The following is a 14358-nucleotide window of genomic DNA, read 5'->3' on the forward strand; positions in this document are numbered from 1 at the left end:
CTCTCAAGTCCTTTAGAACCACATGAGTACCCCAAAGTTGGTAGTGTATCTCTGAAACATGTTGCCCACCCACACTTCCACGAGACTTGTTCTTGTGAGTTGAAACTTGTGCTGCTGTTGCTGTTTGTGAAGGCTCCCAACCACCTCACACACTGCTTCTGAGCCCTTTGTGGTGCTTTTAAAAGGTCACTGGCACAGTGTTGCTGTTCACATGCAGATCTAAGCAGAGGCAGGGTATTCCCATTATTGATTCCAGCCTTCAAATCTTCTTGGTTTTGGCAGTCTAGAAAAATGAATGCAGCAGATCTTTTCTGTGTGAGCCCTGCACAGCAGATGACACACAGTGACTGTAGGATGACTATAACAGTTGAAAAGCATTTCATTGATACTTATCCATGTTTTGAAGCTGCAGCCTCGGGGGATAGCTTTTACTGTATAAAAGTTAAAGGATGAAATAATGGCTAATGTACAAATATGTGGATATGCCAAAAAAAAAGTATATTTCAGGTGAATATAGTAGCAATTTTTTCCCTCACAAAATGATCTGCCAGGTGGTCAAAACTGAGCAGACAGAAATGTGGAGAAATCAGTATTTAAATCAGTCCATGATTCATGGATTCATGATGATCTGTATTATTTTCTTCAACTTCTTCCCCATACAGACAGAGAGGCTTCTTTCTGATTGACAGCAGAAGTAGTCAGACTGCACAGACCCAGGGAAATGCAAGTGCGGGCCTTGCTTCAGACTGCTCTAATTTTTGCTTTTTAAGAGGTTCTAGTAACAGATAACATCAGTAAGAATATATATATCTAGATGTTAATATTATTAATAAGCATTGCTTGTGATGTTGTGAGTTTGCATTACTTTTGTAGAGTAACTGCTAAGGGAAAGTGTGGGACAAACTGCAGATACCTCTAGCATGTCACACATGTCAGTATTTATAATGCAGAATTTATTGTTTCATGTGAGACAGTAATCTGTGAGCAAACCTCAAGGGCTTAAAAGTTAACTTTTCTTGGAGCAACAACTAGCAATGAGGCTTTTTTCAAAGTTTATCTGATCTTATGAGTCATAGTACAGAACAGAAAATGAGATAACTCTTATAGAGATTGTTCCTTTTGATTTATATATAATTCTTTTTTCAGAAAAGCTATGCACATTTAAGAAGTTCTCTTCATATCATAACACTGTCTGGCTCCTGAACCTGCAGAGATGTGCCAAAAATAAAAGTTGGATTTAAAAAAACCAAGTGTCTAGAATCTAGGAGAGAAAGATTTTACCAGAGGAATTTTACTATAGAAAATTCAGGAGAAAAAGTTTTTCTCAGCAGAAACTCTGACAATTTCAGCTTTCTATTAGAATTATCTCTACCTCTACATATTTTGTCCCAGTGATAATTATGGTATCAGTCTTTAAAATTGTGAAGAAATGCTTCTTTAAAAATCAATTTTTAGACCTACAGAATGAGAGAGTCACAGTAGGTCCAAGATCTAAGACAGTCAAATTAATTAGCATTTTACCTCCACTGATTGAGTAACTTGATGGTAGGTGGTGTAGCTGAGATGTAATGCACCTCATTAGTATGGTCATAAAAATTCAGTAAAATTAGATATTATTGGAGTTGGTTACTACTTTTAAAGTAAAGAAATGCTTTTAGTTAGCTCATACCAGCATGAGCTGTGAGTAGAGGCACATAGTAGAATATTTGCTTCCACATTTATCAGGAGTCCTTAAAGTTGGTGAAAATAATGTAATAATTAGTCCTGCTGCTATTCTAGATTTGGATTCTGATAGGTGATTTTAAGTTTATTTTTACCAAGTATTTTGGAAAGTCTTTGAAGCACTGGAGCATGGGCAGTGCTGGTCATTGCCTTTTCCCGGTCAGTTCTGAGCGAGCTGTATTCAGCATTTCACTGATTCAGACTTTGTCATGTTTGTAGTTGCATGTCAGAGATATCTAACCTCATCACATCAAATTTTCAATCCAAGACAGTTGGATCTAAATATTTATCCAGTATTAAACTAATAGACTAATTAAATTAGATTAAATTCCTGGAAGCAATTCTGTGGTTTCAGTTACTGACTTCTTTATAAATATGCAGAAATCATCAGCAGTCACCAAGCCTTCCAAAGTATGTTCCAGTCTATTGGATTTGTGAATTTATGGCATTATTGTGACTTTATGTAGCACTTGAAAACAAATCAGTGAGACCAGCAGAAAATAATTACAGCTAGGTGTTGTAGCATTACATGGGCAGATAAAATTAGTTCAGGAACTAAACCTTGAAGTGCTGTACACAGCAGAGTCCAGGGATAATAGTGCAGTTCTGAGGTAAATAAAGGACACAGATTTACTTAAACATTTAACCTGAATTACACTCAAAAAGATCTCTGAGATTTAGCCTAGAACAGAGAGAAATGATTGAAAAAGACAGGTTTTGCAAACTGTCTACCTGATATATCAGAATCTATTTGGAAATTCAAAGTATCCTAAATTTTACATCTCCTTAACTTCCCTGAAAGAAAGGCTCACAAATGCTGATTTTCAATATTTTGAGGCTGATTTTGGGCAGGTATCTCAGTGTGATGACATGATTGCAGCAGAGTTTGCATATTATAATCCCATGAGACATAAGTGACTCTGAAAATACAGTGGTCACTAATATCTCTCTTGACTTCATTATCTAAGAACAGTACATTTCTCACTTGGAAATGTTGCACTTTCTAGTGATTTTTATTGAGTGATACTGACCTTAAGTATTTTGTTCTGCTGTTGTGGATATGACAGTCTCTGAAGGAGAAAGGACAATCTGAAAAGGAAGAGAAATGTCTGTTTTTGAGAGATGCAGCCTGGATTTACATCACACAAACTAGTCCTATCATCCAAGGAGTGTAAATACATCTATTGATTTGATTCAAACTGTTTTCTGTCATTGGCAACTCATATATTGTGTGCATGCATCTGCACAGCAAAGTGACCCATAAAAATGATGAATAGGAGCTGTATTGAAATCTGTCACTTGCTGAGTCATGCTTTCCAAAAATGTTGTTGACAAAGTAGGTGTAAATGATTTTCCTGTAAAATCCTCTGAAGATTAATTTGGTCCTTTGTTACATTAATTCAGTGTCAGATATCAGAAGCAGCCCATCTTTCTGCAGTCTGGAATGCCAAATGTGTCCTTGGCTGCATCAACAGCAGCGTGGGCAGCAGGTGAGGGAGGGGATTCTGTTCCTCTGCTCTCCTCTGGTGAGACCCCACCTGCAGTGCTGAGTCCAGCTCTGGGGTCCTCAGCAGAGAAAGGACAGGGACCTCTGGGAAAAAGCCCAGAAGAGGCCACCAGGATGATTAGAGGGAGCATCTCTCCTATGAGGAAAGGCTGAGAGAATTGGGATTGTTCAGCCTGGAGAAGAGAAGGCTGCAGGGTGACCTAATTGTGGCTTTCCAGTGCCTGAAAGGAGCCTCCAGGGAACACAGAGAGAAACTTTCTACAAGAGCATGCAGTGATAGGACAGGGGAGAATGATGTCAAACTGACAGAGAGTAGATTTAGATTGGATATTAAAGGAAGTTTCTTACTGTGGGAGTGGTGAGGCCCTGGCACAGGTTCCCTGGAGAAGCTGTAGATGCCCATCCCTGGAAGTGTTCAAGGCCAGGATGGATGGAGCTCTGAGCAATCTGGTCTAGTGGAAGGTGTCCCTGCCCATGGAACGAGATGATCTTTAAGGTCTCTTCCAGCCCAAACAGTTCTATGATTCTGTCATCTCCTTCTCCATTGATTCTGGTAATGAAAAAGATTGACTTCTACATATTTTAGTAGGGCTGTCAAACCCAACTGAGCTTTGATAAGCCAGTTTACTGTATGAAGTGATTTAGGCAACTGAGCTGATCACTGGAAGTGCCAATCTTCAGTATAGACATTGGCAAAAAGTAGCTGTAATTGGTAATTTCTTCTAACACTGCTGAATCTGAGAAGAAAATCTTCCTCACGATTTGTATCTCAGGAGTATGGAGAGTTATTGAGCTTCAGTCTCCATGGATGCAGAGGTGCCCTTGATTTCAAATTCAAAGAAGTATTCATTAAGATGTGAGCATAGTTATTACTTTCCCAGTTGTGGGAATTTGGGATGTTAATTTTACTTCAACTCAGTCTGTATCCCCTTGTCAGGTATACTTATAATTATCTTAAAATAGTACTTCACTTAGCATTCAACTCATCTTTGATGCATCTTTTTCTATCTGTCTTTACATGGAAATCCAAATATATGTCTATTATTTAGTTCATTAGTTTTCCCATATGTGTATAAATAATTGTAATATCAGTTTAGTGTGGGTTGTGGTATCTTTTGGTGGACCTCAGGACATCATAGATCGATTCAGTCATTAAATGTAAGGCTTTTCCAGTCTATTTCTTTCCTTCCATTTCAGAAAAATATTTTTTGTAATCACCTCCTGCAAAATATTATTTTCCTAGTTTGCTTGGTACAATATGTAGACCCCATTAAGAGGTTAACAATGTTGTAATTTTTAGTCAGGGAACTTAGAATTATTGTAATAACTTATGAACTAATCATGTTGTATTCTGTCTCAGGGCATTATTACTTAGACACTAATGCACATTTCAGCTAAAAGAAATTCAATTCGGTGTGATTTTTCTATGTAAATTTAAACCTGAAACTCACTGCCCTTTTAGCTTCTGATATTAAATGTTCTGTGCAAATTTTTCCCCTTCTAGTTAATTTCCTGTGCTGCAATAAGAATGGATTCCTTGCTAAGCAGATTTTACAAATATATAATTTGCTTAAGGTGTTTAGTCCTAAAATTCAAGCAGTTCAATCTGCTGTTCTGATAGACTTCACTGCTGATGAACAGTTGGTGTCTTTTTGAGAGCTGATATTTTGTAAGGCAAAATATGCCAAGTAAAATGGGAAAATAATACAGTATCAAGAGAATAGCAATGTTGTGGTTCTCTAGCCTCATAACCCTACATGGAAAGGAGAGGATTATCTTGGAAATTCATTTGCGTCTCAGAGAGGAAAAAAAAAAGCAAACCAAAAAAAGGAGCTTAAGGAGCTTGCACAGTGAGGACAATGGTTCACTTCATAAAGATCTTCCTCATTGACTCAGGAGTGAATAGGAAGGCTGAAGGACTCAGCCCCTCAGGACAGAGGAGGTCAGGAGTTCTGTGTGAATGATGAGTGCCAGAAAGGCCCAGCTGAACGTGGATGTGCGTGTCTGGGTTGGGAGTGTGTGTGGAAAAGGGCAGTGAGGTGTGACTTGGGGACACTTGGCACCAAGCAGTTCCAGAGCCAGAACTGATTTCTAGAAGGAGTCTGACCAAACTGGGCTGAGCTCTGTTCAGCATAGCCCCGAAACTTTATCAGCTGCTTTATCAACTGCTGCTGCTCAACTCACTGGAGCCTCTTTTGTTCCAAGAAACAAAAATGAGTTAATAATAATACAGCAGGAGGCTCTAACTCCTGCTACTGACATGTAGACCCTGATGGGAATGTTGAAAGATCTGATTGTTTTGAGCCTATGGAAGAGAGAAGCCAAGATCAATTTTTTTAACAATATTGCCACCATTTCAAGTTCAGTCCTTGTGTGAGCAACATTCCTGCTTGTCAGATGCAGCACAGAGAAAGAAGGCACTTGTTACTTGTCCATCTGGAAGAACCATGATTTGGACAAGGACCTACAAAGGGAAGAATTTCTGCTGCATTATCTCACCAGGCCTATAAAAATAACTTTCTTACTGCTTACTCAACGTGAAAATTTGCTTCTATAGCCACAGCCTGGCAAACGTGGGAGCAAATAGAAATGCTTTCACCTCAAGGTCTATGGATTGAAAAAACTTCAAACAATGTGGAATGAATGCCATCTCCTTAATGAAACTGGATTTTAATTGAAAACCATTCTTCTAAAGAATAAGAATTGTAGTCAGTCTCTTAGACACTTTGGCCAGGTAGGGCTTTTATTGACACCTGCTGATGGTGAGAATAGGATTATTACTGAAGATGGAATGCAGAATATTGTTATGCAAATTAATTGTAGAATGTGTCCATCTTCCTGCAAATTACCCTGTCCAACTTAGAAGAGGATTAGTTGATAGCTCAGTGCTGTGTATACATTAATAAAAGTAAAATTGCATATTATGGACTTAAATAAATTAGATCCAGTTGCTCAAAGAAGGAAATAGAGAGAGGAATGATGAGAAAGTCTTTGGCAAAACATACGTCAGGAAAATATTTCAGCAAACAAGTATAATATCACAAATGATCAACTGCTGATGGTGAGCATCTTTTGAAACAAGAATCTGGTTTACAGAGTATTAAACGTGTGCATAGACTTACGCTATTAACATAGGATTGAGGATTAGCAGTCCATTGTTTTTTTCAATTTCCATAGAGAATAAATGTTATCTCATATTTGCATTTCATTTTATTTAATTTTAACTCTGGTGAGATTATTTTAAATAACCTGCACTGGACAAGAAGTGGGTAATTGAAAGTTCTAAAGGAATAATAGTGTGACATATTGCACAAAAGTGGCTCTATTTTGGTGACTGGCAGCCGTGATATAAGAAATGTTTGAGGAAAGAGATTAATTTCCTTCTTTTCTCAACTTTTACATTTCTCCTCTGTCAAAATGTTTATAAAATACTCAGCACTGGAATGTGGAACTAAATTAATGACTATAAATGTGTTTGGAAATTGCCTGTGATGTTCCTCTTTTACATTAGGTCTGATAAAATGGCACTTTCAAGAAATATAAGACTCTTAGCAATTGGATGGGTATTTTGTTATTTATCCTAATTCTATGCTTCCATAACAATCCAATAAGGCCTAGAAATGTTAAAAAAAAAATATATATATATTATATATATATAATATATATATATATATTCTACTGATAAATATACATCTGCTCTTATTACCATATATGAAGTAGCAGATCATTGAAATGTGTATGGTAATTCCAGGCAAACTTCCTGGGAAATTCCAGAGAAATACATAATTTTAAGCATTCATTTTATATTGGCAAGAGAAAAGTGTTTTATCATAATACTGGCAATGTAAAATTGCCTTTGTGTACAAAATTAAAAAGATTTCTTTCATAGTTGCTGCTTTTTTCCTAAATCAGCTGTCCCATATTTCCTTTTTACTGTAAAAGTATTTCTTCAACACAGCATGTAGATGTTCTACTATGAAATTGTTATGAACCCTTTGGCAATAAAATGGTAGATAGATTTAGAAACTTGTTTACACCAGTAAAAACTATTAATCTGAGCTTTAAAATATTTTATGGCAAATTTAAATCCCATTTTACTGATGCAAGGCACTTAAATGATTTAAATTGTTGGTGTAATCTTGCCATCTGTAGAACATTAAATGTGTTTTATATATATTCCAGTAGTCATTGTCTATAAATGGAAATGTATAGAAATTTACCAAATCATAGGCAGATTGAAATCAGTGGGAGGCAGCTCTGTATGGGGTCATAAATGTATTTCATATTCATTTTTAGTGTGTTATTAATTTTAATAGGCATTTTATATTTTTCTCCTTTCGTATTGCAACATGAATTATTTACTTTTTCAAAAAAAAAAAAGCTATGTGGAATAATTTTGCTGTGAGAAACAAATCACTATATGTTAAGAATCCAAACCAACATGGATTTTGAAATAAACTGCTTGGTTAGAGCAAAGAAAAGAGACCAAAATAAGAGTAGACACAAATATAGGTACAGAGAAATAAATACGTATCTTTATTTTTGGATTTTGTGTCTTTTCTATGGATGAATATATATAAATAGAACATATATATTTTAAGCTGCAGATATGCCTCCTGGATTATCACAGTGTGCTGCCTTCATAAGTAAATTCCTTCTGGTCTATCAAAGTGCTTTGTTTCATAAAGTGTATTGATATTGATGCACACAGGGCACATGGGATGAACTGACACCATTTCTAACTTTACAGCCAAGGGAACTCTGCTGAAATGTAGGAGCTGTGCAGAGTGAGCTGTCTCTGCCCAATTCCTGCTCATCCTAAAGGTGTTCCATGTGTAAAATATGCAGATTTTTCTAATGAGGCCATATTTTGGCTCTGTTTTATTACAGCAACTGGAGTTTTTTTATGCATCTTTAATTGTATCAATGTTTTCCAGGTGATCAAGGAAAGATGGTCCCTTCCCATAGGTCCTTACCTTAGACTTTAAACAAAGATACAGAGATCAGTAGTGAGGGAAATGGCCTAAAGGAATAAGATAATAATAATTTATTGTGGTGGTGTTGTTTTAATGTCAAGTATTATGATGTAACTTAATTAATCAATTAAGGGACCAGATCCAGCAGAATTCAGCCTAATCATCTGCCAGCTTGCAAAGTGGATATTTCCAGTTAAATATGCTTGGCTGTTGGGAGATGTCTTGGAGTTTTTACCTGCTTGGGATTACAGCAGATGGGCTTGAAAGGTGTATTTTGGCACGCCTTGGACATACCTTGGAAGGTGAAGTGGGCTGTTAGAATGCAGACCAGCCAGGAAGATTTGAATTTTTCCATATTTATGGAATTAAATAGTTTGCAGTTTGAAGGTTGTCTGAAATGTGTCTTGCTGCAAATTGGCTTTTTTTTTTTTTTTTGGTTAGTTCACACATCAAACAAAGGTGCAGCCAATGCACCTTACAGATTTTTGAGAAATATCTTTTAAGTGTAATCGCTCATAATTAATTTTGTGATTTTGGGATTTTTTTAATTCTTTCTAGGATACTGTTGGAATTAATATTCCCATCACTAATCCTACCAATAAAGTTCTCAAGATGAGTGTGCTGCTGGACCATCCATCCCTATTTGGAGAAAAGTCTTTCATTCTCAAGCCCAAACAAACATTTTCATATCACCTACAGTTTTCTGCCGCTGCTCTTGGCTCTTTTGCTGGAAGGTATGTTGTACAGTTTTGATACTTGTGATTGTGGCTGTTTTTGTAATAAATTAACTAATTTCATTGAAACCTACGTCCCTTGATGAAAATATTGCCCTAAAAACTCCCACAAAAGTTAATAAATGGAATTAAGAAAATTTCCAGCTTTAAATGTATTGTGTCCCTAACAGTAGCTTTCCTCTCAGGGGAAAAGCATTATTGACAGGCAATAGAATAACTCCTTGCTATTCTAGTTCACTACAATTTAATGAACAATGTTTTAGAAACTTACTTAATGTTAGAAGCCCCCCTTGAAAACTTTTGATTAATAATTAGTTTTGTGAATTTTTAAGTTCTGTACAGGAAATAGCACAATTTCTTTTTTTTTTTTTTTTTCTGAGAAGGAATGAAATTGTAAAAAACATAACTAAAGCAGGGGGAGAACCCTTTAACTGTCTTCACTTAAATCTATTTACCTTCATGATCTTCCATTACTTAACCATGATCCACTAAATTAATATGGAGAGGTTTTAAATTAATTTTTTCCCTTACAATGGAAATCACAGCGAAAACATGCAGGTATGATAATTAGCAATAAAAAGTCAGATGACCTCTTGGTCTTAGTTTCAACTAAAACAGGTCAGCAAGTAATTGAACCATGTAGAATTGCAAAGCTTGTTTTCCTGGAATTTGGTTACCAAAGCATTATTTAGTCTAAAGTCTAAAAACAATTCCCTGTTTTTCAGTTGTCTCAACTGACTGGCAAAAATATGAGGATGGGGTGGAGTGTGGGGTGGTAATTTAAAATGAGGGCAGAGACATCTGACCAGTTTTGAAATAATATTTACAAAGTCAAAATCCATTCAGAGATTTATTCAATTTGCTTGTATTGATTTTTTCAAAGACCAGAATAATGTCAGGTAGCATTGAGTGATACAGATTCAATTATAATACTGTTTTATAAAAATGAAGTTTTATAAAACTAGAGTTTTATAAAAAACTCTAGTAAGTATCTTTTTTTTATATAGAATTTATGCTATCTTAAACTGAAGATGAGTAAAGAGCTCATTTTTTTTTTTTTTCATACCAGGTAATATTTGTGGTATTTTTCAAGTGCAGAATTTCCAAATAATAAGATAAATGTTTGTTTTAACAGGACAAAATTTTGGGCTCAGCTTTGGTGGGCTGGGGCTTAGGGGATATATGCAGAGGTGAAATAAATACATGTGGACATTCTCAAAATGGTTTTGCAGTTTTGTTCCAGAAGTGTGTAATAGCTCTTTTAAATTTTAGTAGCTCCCACAGGCTGCAGTTACAGCTGGACAGAGCTACTTGCACATTACATCCACACTATTAAGTTCTTTTTCTGAAGCCATGGTCTGTTTCCTTTGCTATGTTAGCAGCTGGGAAGAACTGTTGGAAGAAGGGATTGTGGCAGGTGTACCTTTTCAAATGGTTGATTCTTTCCTAGAGCTGTTTTATGCTCACTTTAACAGCTCTGTTGGCACAGGGGATGGTCTGGAACCATAAAGTCATGGAATAGACATAGTTATCTATAGTTTAGAAAAAGAACTCATCCTTAGAGGGTCATGGGTTTGTGCAGTGCATTTCTAAGTTTTTATATGCTTCCAGTGCTTTGGTTTAATGTTGTTATGACTCATCTACTCAAAAATCCTCAAAAAAATAGAAAAGAAATTCTGCAGTAGGAAAGGACTGTATTAGAATGTCTGTAACTGAAATATATTTCTGTGGATATCTCACCTAGCCGGACACAATTTTCAATCATGACAATCCTTGATTGTATATCAAAACAATAGATTTAATATTACTTGAAGTGTATCTCTTTGCCATGCTCATAGGAATGTGTCAATATCTATTTCTCACTTTATCACTAGATTTGAAAAAAAATTCCTTTTTAAAATGAGTGTATAGTAATACTATAGTGTATAGTATTTTGCCCTTCAAAATGACTAAAAAGAAAATACTGGGATATTGAAATGAAATTAAAGATTACTCTTATAAGCTGAAATATGTTTGGGATGTATTTTTGATAAAAGCAAGCTAACAAACAAAAACTACAAGCAATAAATGGATTTTATTGGTAGAATTTAAGAAAAATTAAGAGATTTTGTTGCATCAGTAATTCTAAATATGATTAGACTTGCTGGCTGAATTCAGATACCAGTGAAAAGTGTTAGAAGAAAAATATGACCTAATTAAAGAAGTCACTGTGTTGAACTTATTAGGTTTCTCCTGAATTTTAATCTGGGTTTTTTTAATGACCTGAAAAAAACAGCTGTCATGTTAAGCTCATGTATCTGTTTTTAGTGTCATGTTCCAGTCAGATATGATTGGAGAATTTTGGTATGCCCTGAAGTTCAATGTAGAGAAGCCATCGCCAGCCGGGCTGCCTGATATAGGATGTGAGCTTGGAAAGTGAGTAGTTCATCCTGCTGGACTGGGTCTCTGCTTTTAGGTATCATGGAAAACATATGAAGAGTTTAAACTCAGAATAGTGCTCTATGTCTGCTGTAGTAGATTGCAGAATATTTTTTTAGATATATTTGCAGGTGGGTGAAATATGCCTTACAGAAAAGCAATTGAAAAGCAATTTTAGCCTCTATGTAAACTTCCTTTGAATTCTTTTTGTAGAAATCATTTTGACAATACTGCAGAATTTAAGCACCAAGATCCATTGTACAGAGCTCTGTAGGTTTGCTTTATTTTCTGTTTCTTTCTTTCTCTCTGAACTAGGAATTTACTGACAATCCTTCTTTACAAATGCTTGTATACCAGTTAGCAGTATCTTTTAACCTCTCAAGACATGGCAAAATAGTGCAACTTCTGTCCTGCAGGTCCTGGGGGTAGACATGGTTGAAACACTGCAAGTGTTAAAAAAATGAATGCCTTAGAGAAATTAACCCAATTATTACCATCCTTCAACAAAATTTCAATGTGCATTTTGACAGCATAATGTTCAGTTCAGTTCTGACTTTCAAGACATAAACTAAAACTTTGAGGATAAGACTTTGAAGAATGTCAAAATTTCAGTAGTGCTTTTCCATATATTACCTCCACTTCCTAATAATTTCTGTGGACACACTGCTTTTCTGCATGCTAAATTCCACTTACTTCTGTGTATCTTTCACTAAATCTGTAGTTAACATACATTACAGACTGAGCAGAAATGTTAGAGAGCACAACATGAAATTTTACCCGATTAATTTTTTGTAAGTGAATATATTTTGCTGTTCAAATGATGCACAGACTGGAGATAACTGATAATGTCTTTGTTATTATGTTCTCAAGAAAAAACCTGTGCTATTTCCTGGCTTTTATTTTAAAATTCTGGGCTGACTGGAGTAAAAACCATATTTTTTCTCTACTATGTAGGCTTTTGCTATTAGGAGTTAGGAATTACTTAAAACCCTTTTATTCAGACTTTCTGGCACTCATAATTTTCTCTGACATGCACTGCCTGAAAACTACATGCACAAATGGTCTAGTGGAAAATGGCAAGTCATCCTTTCCTACTGCAAGTAAAATGAATGTTGGAAAAGATTAGCTCCATTAACTCTTCTTGTCAAAACTCTTATCTAAAACTCCTCAAAGCCCATGTTTTATTTTTTCAAATGAGATTTCTTTTCCCTTTACAAGTACATACATATTGTAGTTCCTGTGTATCTGTAAATATGTGGAGGAATACTGTGTCCCATTCTGGACAGTTCTGGACTCCTTGGTACAAGAAAGACAAGGAACTTCTGGAGAGGGTCCAGCAAAGGCCACAGGAATGAGGAGCGGTCCGGAGCATCTCTCTGATGAGAGACTGTGAGAGCTGTGCCTTTAGTCTGGAAAGGAGAAGGCTGGGAGGGGATCACATCAATACATATAAATAGCACAAATGTGGGTGCCAGGCTCTTTTCGGTGGTGTCCAGCAGTGTCAGCATAATGTCATCAGCACTCTTCTTGAAGTGCAAAGTCCAGCAATACTGCTGGACAATGGCAGTCAGTGATGGCATTGAGGTTACAGTTCAGTTACTGGGAACTTCTCTGCCTCATGAAAAGTGAGATAGTCCAAGTAAATTGGCTGCATTAATGCATGTTGAACATGTAAAAGCAATGCAGGTAGATAGACATCTGTTTGTTGTATAAGAATGATATCAGTTTGGGAGTTTTTTGAAAGTATGTACTTCCTTGCTATGTACCCAGAGATGTGAACTGTAAACATCAAGTGTTTGAAGCATTTCTGGTTGGTGAAGATTTGTAGTTATTTAACAGACTACCTTCTATTCTACCACCTTTTCCTTGAATGCAGAAGAAGCATTAGCATATGAATATAAGAATAATGTTTTTCATTGTGTCCTCGCTGTATTCTTTTTTCTATTGATCTGAAAAATGTAGGTATTTGTGTCCTTGAAACATTACCTAGAATTGGATTAGGGCCAAGACCCCACTGATAACTTAGAATCAATTTCTAACCAATTCTTGAAAGAGGAAAAAAAAAAAAATTCGAACAATTTATCCTTCAATCCTTCTTCAGATTCCCTAAAATTCTGGGGCTGTCACAGTCAGATCTACTTTTTGTTTGTGTCAAGGTAGATTTAACACATCCCTTAGCATATGTCTCTAAGGAGAGAAACCTTCTCCCTGAAACTTTTCATCTTTCCTTACCCATCTCCACAGTGGGCTCCAGTGAAGATGAGTCAGTTGAATGATGTTCACAGTGATCTGGAATTTACTGCCACATGCAACAATTTTTCCAGCATAACCATGATAGTCGATCTGTGTGGGGTGGCAGGATTTTGATGACTTGAAGAACCTCTAACAGTCCAGTAAATCCTTACTGAAATTTCAGATATTCCAACTTAGTTTTCCCTTTGACAAAGTATTACTAATGAAAGAGACCAGACCAAAAAAAAGAGTAGAGAGGGTAAATGTGAAAAATGGGAATTACCAAGTAAGTCTGAAGCTCCTGTGTGGAAGTTTCCTAATATTTCTTTACTCTCAGGTTTTGAGATCTCAATGATTCAATGCTTTGACAGTGTTAGAAACAAGTCTGGTGCTCACTGCTGAGGATTTTTGTCACTGCATGGGTTGGAAGGAGTCCACCTGTGAACAGGTTTTAGGGTCTGAAGTTACAGTCATAAAGCTGGACTGAAATAGCTGAAATGTTGCTTTTTATATTCTTTTTCCTTACTCATTTAGCCAGGATTAATGGACTAATTTTTTCCAGATGATAAATATGTGGAGCAATCTGGCAGATGACCTGCCACTGCTTTGACTAGAGGGAATATCCATTAGGAGATAAATTACAGCAAAACCAATATATCTATCTCATTTTTCAAACTTTTCTTATTTACTGTTTTCACTTGTTCACCTTGAACTTCTTCTCTGTGTCCATTGGTATTACAACAAGAGTGTGATTTATGGTCATATAACT

The 14358-nt window shown here is 36.0% G+C and overlaps 1 protein-coding gene across 9 annotated transcripts in view; it reads left to right on the plus strand.

The window, feature by feature from the left end:
- CFAP47 (cilia and flagella associated protein 47) overlaps nucleotides 1–14358 on the plus strand; it is a 348805-nt gene that overhangs the window by 171251 nt on the left and 163196 nt on the right. For 8 of the 9 annotated variants that reach the window (XM_053971830.1, XM_053971838.1, XM_053971829.1 and 5 more), the window contains 2 exons: nucleotides 8764–8939; nucleotides 11247–11354. In XM_053971830.1, the coding sequence (XP_053827805.1) occupies nucleotides 8764–8939; nucleotides 11247–11354 (284 nt within the window). The remainder of the gene's footprint in view (nucleotides 1–8763; nucleotides 8940–11246; nucleotides 11355–14358) is intronic. The other variant, XM_053971831.1, reaches the window with a different exon arrangement.

This window comes from Vidua macroura, chromosome 2, assembly GCF_024509145.1.
Source record: "Vidua macroura isolate BioBank_ID:100142 chromosome 2, ASM2450914v1, whole genome shotgun sequence".
Lineage (NCBI taxonomy): Eukaryota > Metazoa > Chordata > Aves > Passeriformes > Viduidae > Vidua > Vidua macroura.